The sequence below is a fragment of the Xenopus tropicalis genome, chromosome 3, assembly GCF_000004195.4.
Source record: "Xenopus tropicalis strain Nigerian chromosome 3, UCB_Xtro_10.0, whole genome shotgun sequence".
In the NCBI taxonomy this organism is placed as follows: Eukaryota; Metazoa; Chordata; class Amphibia; order Anura; family Pipidae; genus Xenopus; species Xenopus tropicalis.
In genome coordinates, this window is record NC_030679.2 from 52,315,959 (window position 1) to 52,337,688 (window position 21,730).

At 34.1% G+C, this 21,730-nt stretch overlaps 1 protein-coding gene across 1 annotated transcript in view; it reads left to right on the top strand.

Moving 5' to 3' along the window:
- Positions 1-21,298, top strand: part of otogl (otogelin like) — an 89,449-nt gene extending 68,151 nt beyond the window's left edge. Inside the window, exons 47-57 of the mRNA XM_031898881.1 lie at positions 937-1,044; positions 1,460-1,561; positions 1,645-1,749; positions 1,966-2,006; positions 2,663-2,726; positions 3,430-3,608; positions 4,694-4,798; positions 7,140-7,259; positions 10,676-10,721; positions 18,485-18,564; positions 19,507-21,298. Coding sequence (XP_031754741.1) covers positions 937-1,044; positions 1,460-1,561; positions 1,645-1,749; positions 1,966-2,006; positions 2,663-2,726; positions 3,430-3,608; positions 4,694-4,798; positions 7,140-7,259; positions 10,676-10,721; positions 18,485-18,564; positions 19,507-19,707 — 1,151 coding nt within the window. The 3' untranslated portion in view covers positions 19,708-21,298. The remainder of the gene's footprint in view (positions 1-936; positions 1,045-1,459; positions 1,562-1,644; positions 1,750-1,965; positions 2,007-2,662; positions 2,727-3,429; positions 3,609-4,693; positions 4,799-7,139; positions 7,260-10,675; positions 10,722-18,484; positions 18,565-19,506) is intronic.
- Positions 21,299-21,730: the final 432 nt, after the last annotated feature.

Here is a 21,730-nt window from a genome sequence, read left to right on the forward strand (position 1 = left end):
GGCACCTCGCCTTGGATTTTATTCTGCTACCAGCTGGAGAGCAGCAAGGCCCCAAAAGCAAGTGCTTAGTAAATGAGTGCTAGCAGGAGAAACTTTCCACCCTTTAGTGCCCTTAGTGCCCTAGCACTTACACTTACACTTACATCTTTGTTTCTGTGGAGCATTTTCAACACAACAGTAAACGCTATTATGGTTTTTGAGAAAAAAAAGTACCATTTCTGTAGGTGTAAAAGTACAATACAATTCTGCTTCCCATCTTTTAGTAGTAAAACAGTCTCTTCTGCTAGTGACTGAGTGTCCTATTGTCTGCTTTTAGACATATTCAGCAAATTTCCAAAGCCATAATTTATGAAATTGCCAAATATTTGCAAAATGGACAAAAATTTATGAAATGTGGCTACTGCGCAACCACAACTTTTTCCTCACTTGGTGATAATAGCCGTGGCAAATTTTTGCAGCAGTTTCATGAAAAATTTCATTAATGCCGAATTTTGCAGAGAATCCATGCCTGGAAAGGACTTTGGTAATCAAATGCTCTGTGTGTCAATGTGCTGAATTGTTTATGGAGCAATAGAAGCATTACTGTTCCATGGATGTTTACATATATCTGTAAATGTAAAGAGTGCCTGCCTAAATATTAAAGGAGAAGGAAAGTAACTTTGGCATTTACTGCCAAAAGATTTGCCACATTAGTGCACCTAGAATGCTATTTTTATTCTGCAGAAAGCATTACCATACCTGAGTAAAAAGGCCTAGAAGCTTTCTCCAATTGTTTAAGAAAACAGCTGCCATTTTATGTAGCTTCCTGCTACAGCTCTAGCCTGGTAGCTCAATTAAACTTACTTAAATATAACATCATATGCATAAATCACTTCCAAACTTGCAAATACCAATGCTTTTTATTTCAATATCAGTTATTTTTTTTTCTTCAATTAGAATGTGACCTTTCTGCTTGCCCAAAATCTATAGCGCCAAACTGCAGTGAGGATCAGATCTTAGTGGAGGCAAGGCAAGAGGACCCATGCTGTTTCTCCTATATTTGTGGTAAGAAAATACCTAACATTTGAATTTGACTGTCTTGATTTAAACTCAGAATGCCAGTGCTACTACACACATTAAATAACTCTCCATATTTGCTTAATAGTTTTTATAACTATTCATGCCACTTTGAAGTTGTCTTCACCTTGCTTTTAATATCTACAGACATATGGCTATTAAAATGTTTAATATGTATAGTTAAGCACCAAATATATTAGACAAAAATATGATTCTATAATTATAACTGTGTTTGTCATTGTAATACAGTATGTAATACAGCCTTTGCCTTTCTAACATCCTCCTCTAGATGTTGGCTCTTCCTGTTTAATGGAAATAAAAGACAGCATGGAACTTGAGCTCTAGCTGTGCCACTGTAATAATGTACAAAACTTTAATAATGATTTATTTTACACATATGTAGTTTGTGAATCCTGTACAGAACCTGTTCCAGTGTGCAGTGAAGGGGAAATCCTTACCGTTGATTTGAACACGACACACCAGTGTTGCCCTCATTACATCTGCGGTGAGAATATTTTCTAGTGCACACATTAAGGGCCACTTGTACAGATAAAAGTTTCCTGATTTAGAATTTTTTTTCTCTTTTAGTATGTGATGAAAATCTCTGTTCTACACCACAGCTTCAGTGTGCAGCTGACACTAAACTGGTTAAAAAGAAAAGCCTTGGCAACTGTTGTCCATATTGGTCTTGTGGTCAGTATGATTGTATTTTATTATGATAAACCTATTCACAGCCTTTAAACGCAAAATGGGAAGGACACTTTTTCTCTTTATGTTTCACTATCCAAAATAGGTTTACACTGTTATTAATAATAAGCAGGAGCATAATAAAGTTAAGTTTTAGCCAGCTCCTCAGTAGATTACATAATATATATTTATTGATCATATTCTATTATTTTTATTTTTTAGAATGTGACTGTGGAAATGTGACAAATGTAGAGTGCAACTTGGTAAGACCATACTTTAAAACACCTTTCCATAAAATACATTATTTTATTACTACAAATTTATCAAAATCAAATGACATTGTATTAAACTAGTACAAAGCTCTTACATATGGAAGCAACTTTCATGTATGTTAGCAAATATGTTAAGAGCTGTGGTTCGAAATTCATTAATGTGTTAATGTGTATATGTTTAATCTCTTTGTCCCTGTATGTATTACACTATGCTTTTTATATTGGCAGAAAGTTTTGTGATCAGATAATGGGATAAAATTTGAATGTATATTGTTAAGGTGGGCCCAACATCATAAAGGTTCATGTTTATATAGACTTATTAATCACCTAGTATGTTGCTTCTGTGCCCCACATCTTCTCTTTCCCATATCATTGTGTTTACTGACACATAAAAACCAATGGCCTGAATAAGTTATATATTAGTAGACCATGACCTTAGAAATGAAAACGACTAGAAAACAACCCAGACAAACTGCTCAATGAGAAATATACATTATGTTCTAGAGCATTTGGGTGGCAGGCTAAGTGGTAACACTTGCAGACATTTGAGGACCCCTGAAGTAATCTTTGTGAAGAACTAGGGAAAAAGATATTGTTATTTTGGAGGGTTGAACATATCCATTACTCCTCTATTTCTTTATCATTAGGGTGAAATTCGGCGAATTAATGAACACTATAAAAGCCCATGTGGATGCACTCATTATATTTGTGGTAATTATATTTATTCTTTTTCGTACTGTATGTATACTAGGTTTTGATCTAAACTACATCTTATAGCTTATTGTTAACAATAGTCAATTCTGCTGCATATGGACAAATCTAACTCTAAACCAACTACAATAAAGTTATAAGATATGGTGCTGCCCTTTGAACATAACTACTGTATAATGGAGCTTGCTTCTCAGTTGAGTAAGTTATATAGCATAGGGTAACATCACGTGATTTGTATCTGCATGGTCCTTTCTAAAAGTATACATATTTCTCCATTGATTTACTACTAATATTTCAGTATACGGCAGTTAAAAATGTAGTAATATGATCATAGACAATCAATAGATTGATTAACAGTCACAGCTGAAGAGTGTAGAGTAAGCAGTAAAACATCACATCAAAATTTTTAAGGAAAAAAATCAAATAAATATGCAAAAATAGAATGTTCTTTTTCACAATTAACTATTCTCTCCCTTTAGTATACAAAAGGAATTACATAACTTTTCTTCTCCAGCATGCTTATGCTTACATTTTAAAAGGGTTTTCAACTTTCTGTGTTCATTTAAAAAGAAAAAAGTTTCTCGCTAGGGCCACAGGTTTTGTGAATACACAGGACCCTTTTACTAATGGTTAGAAGAAGCTTACGTCTACTTAGTCTGATATAAACTTATTATAACTCATTTTTGGTTGTCCCTTACCTTAGAAAAACAAGAGGTCTGCATCTTTCAGGGAATCACAGTTCTACAACCTGGGCAGTCACTGATCCAATATGTGGATGGGGAGCTCTGCTACACAGTACAGTGTTTACCTGAAAAAAATGAAAAAAGTGGGTTTTATTCCATGGACATTTCAGTTCTGAACTGCTCACAACAATGTGGAGCTGTAAGTATTAAAATATGACAGTAATGACCGTAATGTATGGAATACAACGTAATGGAAATAACTAAACAATCAATATCACCCTATGATAAATTTTTCCAATGTAGTCTATCAAGGAAACTCTTAGGGAGGGAGATTCTGATCTCTGTTGTTCCCATTGCTGTGAATCTTTGTAGGTCACCCCCCCAGCCCCCCCTGCACGAGCATGGGCAAACAATTCTATACCCCCCTACCGCCGCCACACAGCGCGCATGCCCACATATTTAAACTCCATTACGGAGCGGAGCAGTGGGGAGAAGTCCCCATTGCTCCGTATGGGAGCAAAATAGCAAAATTTCACAACTTCATTGCGACGAGGCGGCATGCCGTCCCTAAATTTGTGCTGCGCTAGGCCCGGCCCTTTGTGGCCTTGCCACAAATCTGGGCCTGGTAGTAGTAAAACAGTACCTTGTACTTTATCCCAACTAAGATATAATTAAACCTCATTTGAGGCAAAACAATCCTATTGGGTTTATTTAGTGTTTAAATGTTTTTTTAATAGATTAAATTACATGATTATGATTACTTATCAGGAAAACCCCAGGTCCCGAGCATTCTGGAAAACAGGTCCCATACCTGTATATCTAATGTACACATTACATTAAGTATGTCCTGCTCCCTTACTTTATGTTGGAAAGCATTAAAACTCATTATTAATCCACAAAACTTTGATTTCACAATAATAAAACAGTACTTTGTACTTGATGGTAACTAAGCTATCATAAGTCCCTACTGGTAGGAATAAGATCCTACTGGGCTTTTTACAGTTTTCAAATGTTGTATGATGAACCATATAGCAGAACACATGTTTGATAATAGATCCCATACCTGTACATGTTAAATGTTTTGAGAGATTCATGATACCACTTGCTACATAAAACATTTGAATTCACCATCTGAATATTCAAACCAGCTATTTACCCAGTATAATAGCATCTTGATGAAACCTGTTTCCTGCCTTCTGTACTCACAGCCTAATATTTAAAGTAAAAATAGTTACAGACTGATTGCATTGATTAGCAAAGTAACCTGGGACTTTTTTTTCATAGAACCAAGTCTATACACCATCTCCAAGCCAGCAGATGTGTTGTGGCACGTGCAAAAATGTATCATGCTCCTTTTACAGCGATAATGGAACACTAGTTTTATATGAGGTAAGAATAGTTATCTATAGTTAATACATCTTTGGGTGTCCTGATTTGTGGGTAATGTCCAAACATTTGTTTTACCTTTAAATAATGAATTATCCAACAAGAATACTTTTAGAACTGAGCAAAAATCTCAGCTTCTAAGAGTTTTGTGAAGGAATGCCAATTATTGAAGAAGAAAAAAAAAGAAATCAGAAGCTACAGTTTATTGTAGAATAATATTGAAGCATTAGAGCTCCACCAATTCCAGTAACCTTAACTTTTAAATGACCAGGGTGAGAAGGTGAAACCAGGGCTGTGTAGTCGGTAGATACATTCTGATACTTCCGACTCCGACTCCACAACTCCGACTGGAGTCGGAGTCGTGGAGTATGCTAATGTATTTTATATGCTAATGTAAATGTACATTCATACAGTCAATGAAAAGCATGCTTTATGGTCACTCAACGTGTTTGTTTATGCACTGCGTGCATTGGGCTTTATTCCTATAGCAGAGAAGTAATTAATTATGACTGTTTGTGAATTGGGACATTTAAACTTGCTTTATTTTTTTTATTCCCATTTAAATTTAGTAGGAGTCGGAGTCGGTTCATTTTTTGCCGACTCCGACTCCAGGTACCCAAAATTGCCTCCGACTCCTCGACTCCGACTCCACAGCCCTGGGTGAAACATCAGTTTCACTGGGATTTCAAAAGTGGAAAATTTTTGGTGCAAGTAAAAGGGGGGAAGATTAAATAGTTCAATTGCATGACCTATCTCATCTTAATAAATGGCAGTTTACCTTCCTTATCAAAATGTTTTTGGCTCCACCCTGGGACATGCAACATTTACTGTTGTAAATATAAAGTTGGTGCCACGATACAGCAAAGGAATAGCCATTTTGACCTTATTTATTTATACAAAAGACCATGGCCATACCGTATATATAATATAAACTGCACTCTTAGCAATGTCCCATGTTTTCTACTAAAGCAAGTACCAGCAGTAATGGAACTGAAAAGACATGCTATTTTGTGGGAATAATGGAAATGTTGTGTAAAAACAATAGGTTTTTGAGGCACATGAGGTGAAGCAGGGATGCATTCTACTATTTTGATTTTTATTCATTATAATTTTAAAACCACTGGATGATGTTGTAAATATATATTAAATATAGGCAGAAAAAAAGTAAAGTCATGTAGTAGGAGACACTGCAATGTGTTTACAAAGTAGAAGCAAAGGATGCATTGGGGGACAACATGAATTGGCACACCTAGGAACACCCAGACACCCTTATTCATTTTCAGAAACCAAACACAGACAAAAAATGACCCATACTTGTATGTATAACTAGCATTCCATCCATACACCTTCACATACTCAAAAGCTTCAAGCTTGCACAGAAATGCTCACAACAGTCAGACACTTTTGTTTACAACAGATATTCTTATGTAAGTGCAAATACCTGCCAACCCAGATAGTCACAGCATAACTAAACCTTTTAAAATCACTAATTGAACTGCAGTATAAGCCCAAAACCCGATGGACTCAAAAGAAAACAGAAATGTAATGTAATAATATATTAAATAAATGATATATTAGCCGTGTGTTTTGGTATTATATAAGGAACTTTTCTATATAAAAAGTTACCTATAGGTTATGTTAATAATTTTTTGCTGATAGGGCTGCCTTTGTAATTAATTGTTACTTGAAGTTTTAAGTATTATTATCTGTGATGCACAATTAGTTACAGGATAAAGGTCCCAAGTAGGGGATTGGAGTCATGGGAGTCATCTCTCAACACCTTTTTAACAAACACATAAAATCAATACATGGGTTATAAATACAATGATTTAAATGGCATATAGAATCTGGTAAGTTGAAATATTGCTTTTTAAACAAAGCTTTATAAATATGTCCCTAGGTTTGTTATGAAAGTCTGGGATAAGTAGTGTTGTTGTAGTTTAAGAATTGTTGTTCTGTGTATTAGTGATTTACAAATACTGCACAATTCAGTAAAACTCAGAATGAAGTGATGTACTGTACATCTTACTGAATATACTTGATTAAACATCCTTATGTTTAGATGTAATTGTAAAGACTGAAAAATTGGTAATTCATACAGCCTGGTAGGGGGTCGGAAATATTATGCTCTACCTATGTGTCTAAAATAACTTGTGTCCATCTCCTTCACTCTGAAAAATATGAATACAGTCTGTATATGTTTGTTCTTGAACTAATAACACATTTGTTAATGAGTTATTTTGTGTGCAACCTTGCTTCAGTATTAGCACATGATATCAGTTTTAATAAATATTTGAAGAATTGTTTTTCTGCTATCAATGACAAGATCCCTTTTATGTTATAGGTTGGGGAAACATGGATATCCAACTGCACCAAATATGAATGCACAAAGACCTCTGTAGGTGCTATGATACTGGGCTCTAGTGTGGTCTGCCCTCCTTTTAATGACAGTGACTGTCTGAAGGTTTGTGTTAAGAAGTGCATGCATAAGTATTTGGCACGTGGATTGTATTAGAAGCAGGATCTCTTTGAGAGTCTATGAGTATCATCCAGTTTGATGACTGATGAAACCACACATCAACATAACTTTTTTTTGGTGTAAAAATCAAATCCATTTTATCCATGCATAAAACTAACTATAGATACAGGTATTAAGACACATTGGGGCTGATTCACTAAAGGTCGATAATGCTTATCGCATGCTTTTTTGTTTTAAAAAGCATGTGATAATGAAGTCCCGATTCATCAAAGTCATTTCGCATGCGTTAAGCTGCATATTGCATGCGCAAAAAAATGCACTTATTGCGTTATTTACAATGCGTTATTTACCTTGCATTGTATTAATTCTCGCATATAAATAATACTAACACACGATTCACAAACACATATGAAGCTTTAAACGAACCAAATATCGCATTAGTCTGTGCGAATATTAACACCTACTTGGGGCAGGCGGTACTTAAAGAAAATGGTGGTTTCTGAGCTTTTGGCAACACAACATGGACTTTGCAGTGGGATTTTTTCAAGTATGTGTTGGCCCTAGAGTGATGCAGCCTGCAGTTTTCAGGGAAATAGTAATTTTCAGAACAGAAGTTTCCTGAACGTAATGGTTACATGCGTAAAATTGTGTGCTAATATAACAAGCCGCAAAATATATTGTGCACAGCGGGAAATAACGCACTTGGTGGGAATTAACGCAAGAAAAACACTCATCGTGAGTTAAATAACGCAAAGAACATCGCGTCTTAATTATGACGCCTGTCCTTTTAGTGAATCAAGCTTTAACATTTTTAATGCATACTATACATAGCGCTCGTTTTATCGCCCTTTAGTCAATCAACCCCATTAATTCAAAGTTTAATTGGTATGCTCTTCAATATTAGGCAAATTAGGAATTTATTTTATTTATTTAACATAAACACGGGAGATTTTGATCAGATTTTGTGAGTGAGATTTTACCTAATCTTGTCATACAACACCACACAACACCACACACTAGCACAAGATTTTGTAGGATCCTACAAAACCTGATCTCCACAGCTGTAATGTAATGTTCCTGCATCAACATCTGACAGTCACTGTATTTCAATGAGAAGAAAAAGTCACCATCAGATTTTAACTCGTCGAATGAAGACACAACATGCAGTGTTTCCTTCTAATGGCAGTGTTGTGTTAGGTGACAAATATTTCATGTAGTGTATACATCAGATTTTTCTATCAGTCCCCTTATATTTCAACCCATGCAACTAAATTCAACTTGTGTTTTGTTGATCCAACACTATCTGACAAAAGCTCTCATGGAGCATAGCCCAAGAATATCAGCATTTTAATAACAGAATTTCAGTACCACAAGTGCAGAACTCCATTGTCCATTGTCTCAAATTTATTCTGCAAAGTGGGTGCAGCAGGCAAATTGGCGCATGATGCAAATTACATAGGAGTACAGGTAGACAGACATACTTTTCTAAAGAGTTTTGACATGTGCAATCCTCTGCCAATATTTGAGCTTTGTGACTATAAATGATTCTTTATATCTTATATCGAGACCCAAAATATATAAAATCATATATTTTGTGTTCCTGTTTGTTATTTATTAATGTTTGACAATGCTCCAAACAAAAGCATTCTATTTATTTTCTTGAAAATAAGTTTTATTTTGTCTTTAGCATAACTAAATATTCAAAACACAATAATAGCATAATAGACTTCATAGTATATACCGTAAGACAGATACTATACCAAAATGCTACACAGGACTCTAAAGGGCTGTATATTAATTATGTTGCAAAAACAATACAATAATATTACATTAGTGAAGTCATATGACAATAATTACCAATAATTTAGTGGCACTGAAGCTACAGACATGAAAAAATGGAAATGTGTAACTTCATGAAGTAGATGTCATACATTCGTGACTGCTTTTTTGCTTTGTAAAATAATATTTCAATGCATATTTTGTAATAACAAGATAAAGTAATCCATATTTAGTTTGCTTCTTGTTTTTGACAATTCATACATAGATCTTCAGAACAACATCTATAAAAAGGGGCATTAACATGTTGCTTCACCTGTGACTTTACCAATGTGAAAGTACAATAAATAGTATAATAAAAGTTAAAAGTACAAAATCAGAAAAGTTCCACTGCACATAAAACATTAGTAGTCATTTATGATTCCTCTGGGCAGAAGTACAAGAACACTAAAGGTTACAAGAGCATGCCCCTTAGTGTTCATTCAGGCAGCAATACTGGTCGGGAATAAGGTTGTGCTGTGAACCTTGAACACAGTGCCTATGGGCCTTCCACCGCTTGCTTCTCTTGAAAAGAGCATTGGCAAATGCAAACAGTGCTCTAATGACAATTTTGCAATAGCAGAGTGCAAAAATAAATGCTTGTTTAAAACCAGGATGTTGCAAATAACCCCTATTATTTTACCACTATTTTGTTTCACTTTGTTGAATATACTTAGCTTTTTAGTTAACAATGATGAAGGCCCTTTGCAAATTTGAAACCCAAAATGACATCAAAGGCTTGAACACTAGCTGCAAGTATTCATGAGTACAGGGGTACTTAACAATTCTGACTTGGTGTAACTGAAGCTGTATTGAATTTGGTAAGAATGAAAAATGAGGATAAGCAACATACCGGTACATTTAACACGTCTGCATTCTATTAAGTCATCCTTTTTTTCTTTATTTAACCTAGATCAGGGTATATAATGCCACACTTTTAAGAAAGATAACATAACTAGAGCTAGCAGATAACATGTCTTTATGAAAAGATAGCATAACTAGAGCATAAACTGATCATTTGAAAATTGTGCCCTTTGGGTGCCATTCACTAAACTCTTGCACCTATCTGTAACTCTGTACATGGGAGTCCTGTAATTAGCTCTCTCTTAGAGCAGGTATTATGAACAGGGCTTCTAAAGCATCTTGTGCCTGCAGAATGGCAAGCTGGTAAGGGTCATCTAACAGCATACCCACCTCTTGCATATATGGTGAGTGTAAGTCACTCACAGTCAGGCAAAAAATGTTTCCTATAATGGAGGCAGAAAGGTGGACCTTTGCATTTTTCACTGCTCTCATGGTCTGTAAATGGCATATCACTATATGCAAGAGCCAAACCATCAAATTTGCCCAGTATGCCAAACAGGAGGTGGGCCAAATTTGGCTAAAGAGCTTATTTGGCAAGCTTATTATGAAACTGGCACATTTTTCACTATATGTGCAGCTTAAGGTAATGGGTCAATTTGTAGGTTTCTATTTACATTTGTGTTTCTTGATCTAAATACGTGTTGCTTAAAAAAGCTTCCAGAGAATAAAAGTACAACACATTATTTTTTGATATTCTTTTATATTTTCTGTTTTCCTTTTAGAATGGGGGCACTATAGAGACCTACAATGATGGCTGCTGCAAGATATGTAAGTGGAAAAATGCTGCATTATGTGCTAGTTTCTGCTTTACCTTGGAGAGCTGTGTTTTAACTTATTTGCTGGGACATAAGGAAGAAAAAGAAGCATGCAGTGGCCGGCCCAATCACATTACAATTCTTTAACATCTAGCACTCACAGGTCTTGCTTTTTTGGCTGACTACATGGTGAATGATTTAACCTTATCATTCTGGAGTATAACTAGAAGTTTCATCAAATGTATGTAGAAAAATAAATACACTAAGCAAACTATGAGCAGAACAGGTTCTGCATATAAAATTATGGACAAAAATGTTAAAATGAGAAGACCATAAGTATTTTATGTATGTATAGTGTTTCTTGACCCATGTTTTAAAGAGATTAAAGGAACATTAATGTCAAAATATGACTTACACTGAAGAGCACTTTGTAACATTCACATATTCATGACTAGATGTTCTTAAGAGATCCAAATTCACAAGCCATTTTTGCACATACTGCAAGGAGCCAATAATAGTGCATTCAACCCTACCTGCTGTCTCTGAATACATCCACTTGATTTGAGATCAATTGGCACTAAGCATCAGAGAACCTACAATTTTATTCTACTGTTTTTCAGAAAGAGCTAGAATAACGAGAGCAAGGCAAATGGCCCTGCTTTTAAAAGACACAACTTAGTTAACAGGTATGGAACCTGTTATCCAGAATGCTTGAGTTTTTACAGATAAGGGGTTTCTGTAATTTGGATCTATCACCATACCTTAAGTCTATCAAAAAATAATTTAAACATTAATGGGCTTATTTATCAATTTTTTACTAATATGGTAAACTTGTTTGAATAAAAACTTTTGAATACTTTGAATTTTCGAGTTTACAAACTCAAATATCTTATATTAAAAATATGGCTCCCAAAAATTCAAATTTGAACATTGGTAAATCACCCCCTAAATAGATCCAATGGTATTATTTTGCTTCCAGTATGGATTAATTATACCTTAGTTGGAATCAAATACAAGTTTGATTATAATGGAGTTTATGGAAGATGGCCTTCCCATAATTCAGAGCTTACTGGATAATGGGTTTCTAGATAACAGATTTCATACCTATAGTAGTTTTCACTAAAGTATAGTTGCATTTTAGCATTAATGTGCCTTTAACAATATAAGACTTCACACTGAAAATACATTGCATCTGAACTTGTTTCAATTGCTTCTATATTAATTAAGCATCATTATTAAAATGAGTTTAATGGATAAGGCGTAAACACAAAAATTCAGTATTCCTTTTAAGCTTTACAGTTTACAGCTTTGTCGCAACAGCATCTCTCCACAATATATATGTAATAATATCCATTGTTTAGCTCTTCAATAAAGATAAATGGTTAATAACAAATGCCACTACCTCTAAGTGCAAGATTCAGATACAGTTTATTTTCAAGCTGTACTGTGGATTATACAGTAACCTTTCAAAATGCACTACATTAGCGGCATTTGCAACCACTACTGTAAAAAATCAACATCACTATAAAAGAATACATTTAGTAGCATTTCCTGAATGATAAAATATGACTTTTCAACTATAAATATATTTATGGATGTCAATAATAATGACACGGAAGCCACAAAGTATTCAGTATTTTGTCTCAAGAGGAAAGTGTTGCTGTAGATTTCACAATACTCTGTGGTCGCATGAAAGCCAATGTTATACTTCAGAAAACATCTGTCTATGTGGCTTCTGAGACTAAACAAGCATCTATAACATGCTATTTCAACTGCTGATTAAAATGGAACTAAAAGCATGTGCTCTGTGGGAACCACAAGCTATTTAAGAACGCTTGCCGTGAGGGGTGAAATGGACAAGTTAAGATTAAACACTTGATCAAATGCATGCAGAGTGACTCCATGTATTTAATTCTTACCTTGCCATAGCCACATTTCTACAACCACTGTACATGTCAGTGAATCCTGTGAAGCTAGTCAGGAACTCCTGGTGTGCCATTTTTTTATATACATTTTAATTGTATTCTGTTGATTCTGCTCAGAAATGAATTATAGTTTTGTACTTCAAGTGCGAGAGAGAAATAGTTGGCAGTGTAAGAATTAATGAACATGTTATTTGTGTTAAAATGTTTATTTTTACAAAAGAAATCTTATATTCCTAATAATTCTGCCAGGTTCTGGAATGGGTGTATTGCCCTTTACCTTTACCCCCGTAGTTCCTACTGCTAAAATAAATTGTGAACCAGGTACTATAATTATTTTATGCCTTTTTCTGTACTGTAATAATACTGTAATAGATGAATTAGATGTTTGAGGTTCTGTATTTGGGGCTTATCTTTGTAGCAATGATTTTCTATCTCTAAAAAAATCAGAAAAATCATTTCTTGCCTCCAAAATGAAATTTCCAACAATCTTAGTTGCTTTAAAATGTAGCCATTTTCTGATGGGTATGTGCAGGAAAGTGAGTGTGTGCATTGCCACAGCAGCTGAAAATCCCATGGATGGCATTAATAATTGGATTATAGCAGTTGTTTTTCTAACCAACGAAAATATGTGCTGGTTGTATTGTAGAACTTTAAGTAAAGGTAGAGATTAGTAAATAATTACCCTGATTTAGTTCAATATTACACCAGTTTATCTAACCATGGTAACCTACTCAACAGGTGGGCCTGGAGTTGCATATTCCACTGCTTTGCTAGGGGACCCATCAGGAACCCTTTGGCTGTTGCCTGCTCAGGGTTTAGGGAGTGGTCAGAATTTTTGCCACCTTTTTATTTAAACTTTTATTTACAATGATGCTTCAGTTATTTCTCAAACATTTCTACACATATTGAGGGTCTTATTAAGGGTTGATTAAAATACAGAAGTGCAAGAGCACAAAGGGGCACAAAAGTGTACCCCTTAGTGCTCATTCAGGGAAAACTTCTGTCTGGGGTCTGTCTGTGCACCTCGCACCAGATAAAAAGATCAGCTGTGCTAACCCCTGCCTGTCCCTGAAAGCAGACAGCCCTGTATTTATGGGGGCAACTGTAGGTCTCTCTTATGGGTGCACTGAGGGACTCATACAGATGCAGTGTATATATATATATATATATATATATATACGCAAACACGCACGCATACACACACATACTCTAATATATAGAGCTAGCCTTTTAATAATAGCAGCTATTTCTGCAGTTGAACTTTGTTTCTGAACTGTGATTCTAAAATTAGTGTTTAAAATATCATCATGTTTATGTTCATGTTGCTTTTGATATGCATACAAACCTGAGAAGGAGGTGTCTTGCATAAAATAGAAAGGTTTTGAAACACATGGAGCAGATTTATCATCAATCATAGCTCAGGTTTGTGGTAGTTGCTGTAAAAACTCTAGAGAGATCGTAATCAATCTTGTGTTTTCTTACTACTATAAAAAAAAAAAATAGGTACTGTACAACTGATAATAAATCTGCCCCATAGCATATAAAACAGCACAACAAATTGGTTTCTGACCAACCTTGATTCAAACTGCATTATTGATGCATTCTAAAGTTCTTTCTTGTTTATGTCAACACTTCAAATGTATTCTAACCTGACATATTCAGAAAGGTCCTTATTATTAGTCAAAGTGTGGAAAATGTATGAAGTAGTGGTAACCTAATTTGTGAAAATATCATTTTTATTCCCCTAAAAGAAACATCATAGCATCAAATGTTTTGTCTTCCAGTAATTTGTATGTGGTAAATGTTGAAAAAAAAAATGCCATTTAACGTTACACATTTTTTAAAATATGATTATATTTGATTCATACCAGCATATTCTACAATACAGGTATAGGATCTGTTATCCGGAAACCCATTATCCAGAAAGTTTTGAATTATAGGAATTTCATCTCCCATAGACTCCATTTTAACCAAATAGTTTGGATTTTTAAAAATGATTTCCCTTTTCTCTGTAATAATAAAACTGTACCTTGTACTTGATCCCAACTCAGATATAATTAATCCTTATTAGATGCAAAACTATCCTATTGGGCTTAATTAATGTTTAAATTATTTTTTAGTAGACTTACAAGAGCATCAAATTATGACGAGCATTTTGGATAACAAGTCCCGTAACTGTACTGTACATAAGGCTACACCCAGCTAAGAGGTACCTGGAAAGTGAATTATAATTAAAGAGGAACTGAGACTACAGAGAAAGAACATGTAAGAAGACAGTGTAGTGAGACTGTAGTGGTGAAGTGTAGTGCATAGCTTGGTCTTAAATAATATTAGAGGGTCATGGGGTAGAATCCCTGACGAAAGTAGTGGTTGGTTATCCAAAGAGCTTTAGTGAGCATTTTAAACTGAGCATCTAAAACTTTAGATGAGATGAACAAAGCTCACAGAAAAAAATAATGTGTACTTCTGGAGTGTTTCTAGTATAAGTAAATCTAGATGTACCATGACCTGGATGAATGAGTCTCCATTGTTGTACTTTTGGAGTGCTTTTGGGAATACATTTGAGATTTGAAAGCGATAAATGAATGAAGAGAATATAGGTAACTCAATGAAAAGTTGAGTAGCTGAATGTTGAATTGATTTATGCAGTAAAGAATGTACTGTAGTGCATTTTGGTTTGATCTACATGAGGAAGGGACTTTTGGACAATACTTTTAAAAGACACAATTAGCTGGAAGAGACTCTTGGGCTTATTTATCAATTTTTAAGTTTGTGAATTTGAGTTTATTTTTTAAATCAAATAAACTCACATATCACATGGCTGCATATTTATTAATGTGGTAAACTTGTGCGATTAAAAAAACTCTAATTTTTGAGTTTACAAATTCAAAATAAAATTTGAATAACTTGAACTGAAAATATGGCTTGACTTTGCTTAGAATGACTTCCATTGACTTCTACAGAAACAAGTTTTTAGATGACAAATTTTTACATTTAAGTTCTTTTGCACTTAATAAATACCAGAATTTTTAAACCACAACTTGAATTTGAGTTTCTATTGCAAAAAAACTCGAATTGTGAAAAAAATCAAACTTGAAGGTTGATAAATCCCTCCCTCAATATATACTTAAAGGCAGGTTAAGAATCAAAAATGTTTCAGAGGCAGAAACTCTATCCAGCTGTAATAATAGTATGGGTGAGGATAGAGAGGGAATGTAGATGCAGCAAAAGCAGGAAAAACACTTCAAGTAAGGTAGTATAGGCATATAGCCTTGAAACAAAATTGCAAAAATAAAAACCTATAGAAGACATAGAATACAAAGCAGTACAAGTGAAACCAGAGAACTGACATCACAGATTTGTTATGCTACTTCATACATCACAACATAAGTGTGTTTACAAAGATTCTTCCTTTTTCATCTCAATTCAGAATTGTATTAAAGCCTGAATACATCATATTCTAATCTAGATAAATATATTTATATCTTATTTTCTGTGTGTTTTTCTCTTGTAACATGTTTCCATTTACTTCAGCAATGATTTGTTACAAATTATATCTGTTTTGGTGACATATGTTCATATGGATCTTCATCAACATTACTCAGAATTAATGGGTGACTGTTTAAACTGTTTTACTTTACAATTAAATATGTATTTTGTACATGTTTAAATGTTATATTAGACACATTTCAGCATTACAGTAACTCATCAAAGTCATTTAGCTTCAATCTCTCTACTGCAATTATAATATTGAAAAAAAAATTTCATTGCTATGATAAAGGGGCAAATTTATCAAAATTAGAATTTTTTAGTTTTTTTTCAAATACTAAAAAACTCAAAATTTGATTGTTTGAAAACAAAACGAAACATCTGGAATGCAGTCAAATCAATTCAATTCCTTAATATTCAATGAGTTAAATTTCATATTAAAACTCAAATTGAAAAATGGTGGGAAGTTTGAAAATACAACCCCCATTGACTTTTACACTTTTAGATAATACATTCTTTATTTCCTTTTTGTGTTTTTTTGCTACTCAAAAATTTTAGCTTTGGAAACTCAGGCTGTGAAAAATATAAAATGGTTCCAATGTAGTTAGATATAGATTACAAAAATGTAAATCTACAAAAAGGCTGGAGTGAGTGGATGTCTAACGTAATAGTCTGAACACAACTTCCTTCTTTGCATCACTCTGATCGGTTAGTAAGCTAGCAACTTGAAGGGGGGCAACATGGAACATAAATGAGCATGCAGGTCGGGATCAAAGGTAAACTAACTAAACAGTTATGTCCTATGTGGCACCTTTCTAGTCACCAACTGACTAACAGGTTATACAGATAAACAAGAGGAATCTGTGTTGCGGCTACTACGTTTGATATCCATTCACTCCAGCCTTTGTAGATTACATTTCTGGCTAAGTATATTAAAAGCATTTTTTGATTTTGTCCAGCCTATCTTTTTAGCCTGTTTTGTTTTTACACTTAACAGTTCCTATTTAAATGTAGTCCATACCGATACTGTCTGACAAAGATGCCTGACCTTATGTATAGAGGGTATATAGGGTATTGCAAGGGAATATCTGCTGGAAATCTATGGTGTAGAAGTATTTTTCTTAAAATATATGGTGCAACGGTTGTGCTTCAGCATTGTATTACTAAGACACGAATTCGAATCCGAATTGGAAAAATTCCGATTGGAAAACGAACATTTTGCGACTTTTTAGTATTTCTTGCGATTTTTTCGGCGTCTTTACGACTTTTCGGAAATTATCGCGACTTTTTCATTACCAATACAATTTGCGCGAAAAAACGTGAGTTTTTCGTAGCCATTACGAAAGTTGCGCAAAATCTGGCGATTTTTTCGTAGCGTTAAAACTTGTGCGAAAAGTTGCGCCTTTTAAGTTTTAACGCTACGAAAAAGGCGCGACTTTTCGCGCAAGTTTTAACGCTACGAAAAAATCGCCAGATTTTGCGCAACTTTCGTAATGGCTACGAAAAACTCGCGTTTTTCCGCAAAAATCGTATTGGTAACGAAAAAGTCGCGATAATTTCCGAAAAAATCGCAAAATACCGATCATTACGAAAAAAACGCAATCGGACGCATTCGGCCCGTTCGTGGGTTAGTAAAAGTGCCCCTTAGTGTTTCATGCATATAGCCTGACGAGGAAAACATTTCAGGTAAGTGCAGAAAGGATAAGTGGAAATGTCTCACAAGTCATATTTTATATGTGTAGGTTTATTTAAACTGTTTATTTCTTATATTACTGCATAACACATGTTTTTAGTCCATTTAGGTCAAACACTATATCACTTTCTAAAGCCAATACTGTAATAGGTGTGAGGTTTTCTGTCTTTGCTTTTTCCCATTGCATTATTGAAGGCATTGATAAATTGCTGAAATGAAAGACTTACCAAGTGGCACTATTTTTTCTTTTTAAATCCTTAAATGCCCAATGTTTGCAGTAATATCTACCAAGTGTAGGAATTATTTCAAGCTCCCTCTCACAATAATATAAACATGTGCTTTATATAAAGCTTCTGTTATGGAAGCAATACAGAACTTAATGGGTACCATATGGTTTACTAATCCTAATGAAAGATTTATTGTATAATAACCTACCTTTTTAGTCATAAATTAGACATTAAAACCATTGCATAGATAAATAGATCCAGAGAAACATACAAACATACCACAGGCATAGTTACAGAGATATCGGTTATGTGCTTTTCAAATAAATGTCAGTTTATGTTTTTTTTTTGTTTAAATGAAGGAATACATTTTGTTTTACAGGTTCGATATATAATTATGGTACAAGTCTGTGCAGCATGCTAATCATTGTCTGCTTTTGTTTAGGTTCAAAGGAAGAAAGAATTTGTCAGAAAGTGGCAGTTAGAACCACAATAAGAAAAAGTGACTGTTTTAGCCAAAGCCCGGTATGTACAAAATTTCTAAGGAATTTTTAAAAGTGCTAGATTGACAGTCTGCTAATTAAGTTACTTTGTGGGAAATAATTGTTCAGTGCATCAGGGACATCCCAAACATGACATTTGATCTTTCAATTTGTTGGGACCTACCAAGTATATAGTTCTCTTTAAAGGTCAGAAATCCAATGTTTCCCCAAACTCAGCATTTTGCTACCTAAACATGGAGCAATACTGACTAAGCACATTCACAATGGCATGTTGTTCTACAAAACAAATAAAAAATGTATCCAGTTAAACTATAAATTGATAGCCTAAATGTTATTCTAAAGTATGCCCATTAATTATGTAAAACAATGTGCCATATGATTATCATTTGTAACTTACAATAGCATAAATAATGGTGGGATATAATAGCCAACAATGCATATGATCTTTTGGTTACACTGCAAAATTCTGAGTTTTATTAAAATACCAGATTTAAACAACTATTTTAAATAGATAACCCAAACTTATTAATTAAAAAATAACTTGAGAGTTTCTGCACTTGTTAGGTAAATGTACTATTAGATTTGATTTATAAAGCCTGATTTATATCACGCTTTAGAGAATGTATCAATTATTTTAGTTCCTGCAGCAAAATCAATGAGGGTAAAGTATTATAATGTGTAACATTTGCTACTGTAACCTAGTTGCTAGTAACCTGTTGCAATTACTCAGCAAGTAGCATTTACTGGTCACCTATCTGAAAGCAAACATCTAATTGATTCTTCTGCTATTCTGCTCCCATGTGATATCTCCCTTGGTGTACTCTTTGCCTTACATTACATATTACTGTATTCTATAAAGGTATGAGGAATTTTATAAACGTAGGAAGGATCCTCATTCTCTATGTATTGCATGTATATTTCTGTGCAATCTATAACTCAAACTACTTTTTTACCCACTAAACAGGTAACTATTGCATCTTGTGATGGGAAATGTCCTTCAGCTACAATTTTCAATGTCAACCTTGATAGCCATATAAGATTCTGTAAATGTTGCCGGGAAAATGGAGTGCAGAATCTGACTGTGCCACTATATTGCTCAGGAAATGGTACGGAAGTGATGTATGTCATACAAGAGCCCCTGGATTGTTCATGCCAGTGGAACTGAATTTCATTTTTTGTGGACACTGATCAACAACATTTCCTGGCACAGAAAAACAATTTACAAAGCTTACATTTTATAATGATTGTGTCAAAAATTGTCAATATATTACAAAATTTAAGTAATTATGGACCCACTAAAATAATTAATTGTATTACAATTAAGGGGACTACGTTTCATATGTCAATTAAAAGAATTGAAAGAAATTAAATACTACAAATTTGCACCAGTGAAACAACCCATGGCAATCATTCAAAATCGGATTTCATTATTCTACCTGTAGGAAACTAATCATAGCTAGTTGCTGGTTGGACATTGCCAGTGTTTCCCAATAAACTGTAGATAACATTTTTTTTCATTACATGCATGATTAAATGTATACCCCATCTATGGAGGCAAATTCCTCACAGAAAACACTGCAAAATAACTCTAAAATATGGGGCTGCTTTATTAAAGTACATTTTAACTAAGCATTAATGATGGTTACAGCTTGGTAAAAAAAATGTGGTGGTTAATAGAAGTGAATGGTGTTTGACTGCTCAATGCATTCAAGCACAGTTTGCTGAATTGTTTCATTTATGTGCTTTTAGAAATGTTTTCATCAATTAAATACTTTCCTGAATTTAAAGAAAAAGTTCCTGATAGTCAGGAAAGTTCAATATACTAAAATGTTAGTATATATGCCCTATGTTTATTTTTCTGTCTACAGTGACGGAAAGCATTTGTGATATCACATCATAGTAGAGGGAATATCATGGTGCAAAAATGATTTTTAGTTTCTCTTGCTCAATGTTATGCTTCCATTTAGAGAAATGCTTTTGCCAGCTTTCCAAAATGATCCCTGGTCACTTCCTTCTCGCACAATATCCCTTCAATAATGATAACCAATTGATGTGTACATAATATTGTCAATAAAATATATGTATTTTAATTAATGTACAAAATGAAACATGATAATGGATTTAATAATTTTAGGAACATATTACACTGAAAAAATAGGCTATATCTCAGTTCAGTACTGGGTAGTAGGTCACGAAGATTTTTGATTTTGGTGTCCAAGCATGTATGGTCATTTCCCAGTACTGATTTTTAAAGACATGCCACTAGACCAATTCATGTAATAAGTCAATATAAACTGGAATGATGAGTAGCTGATATGAACTCGTGCTGTGTATGTATTCAAATAAGAAAATAAAAGAGGAGAATGCTGAAAAAAACTGCATGGTGTTAAATAGAAAATACTTTGTAAAGCACTAGGATTGTTGTCTTAAAAAAGGCTACAAAATTACTGAAAATACTGTGTTACCAAAAATTGTTGTGTATATCACTTTGCTGGCTTAAATCACTGCTAGACTGTTACTGCAGAAAATGTATACTTCAATATACTGATGGCTAATAGATGGTTTGAATTCATGTTAAACATGTCTTCCTGTAAAGCACTTTGAATTATTTTTTATTTGTTTGGTGAAAATATTTAAAAACTCATGACCATGTTATTAGATGCTAGTATTTGTCTACCAGCCAATCTTAAGGAATATTATGTGGTGAGTTTTTCCATCTTGAAATTTTTTTTCAAATAAAGGCAATTTTTTAAAAACTTTTGTTTACATGTTTAATAAATACATCGTTTATCTACTGCTAATATAATGTGAATATAAATGAGACAACTATAATCTGAATATAATATAATCTGAAGTTTAGGGAGCGAGGCTAGGGGTAGGCGGAGAGGTTTCTGCCTCGTGCCCCCCAATCATTGCGCTCTGGGCAAGTGCCTCTTCAGCCTACCCCTAGTTCCGGCCCTGTTTCTTTGTAGTAAAATGTTGTGCTAATTATTTGCCTCAGCCTTTCTAAAGTCATGTTCCACTCTTATGAGCCTCTGTATGTAATAAAAGTTTAATATAAGTTTGCTCGGTCACAGCAACCCATAGCAACCAATAAGATGTTAGATATTAAGATTTTACACTGCCAGTGAAAGGGTAACTTTATGGCATCACTCCATGCTCATTACTCAAACCTTTGTTTTAAAAGA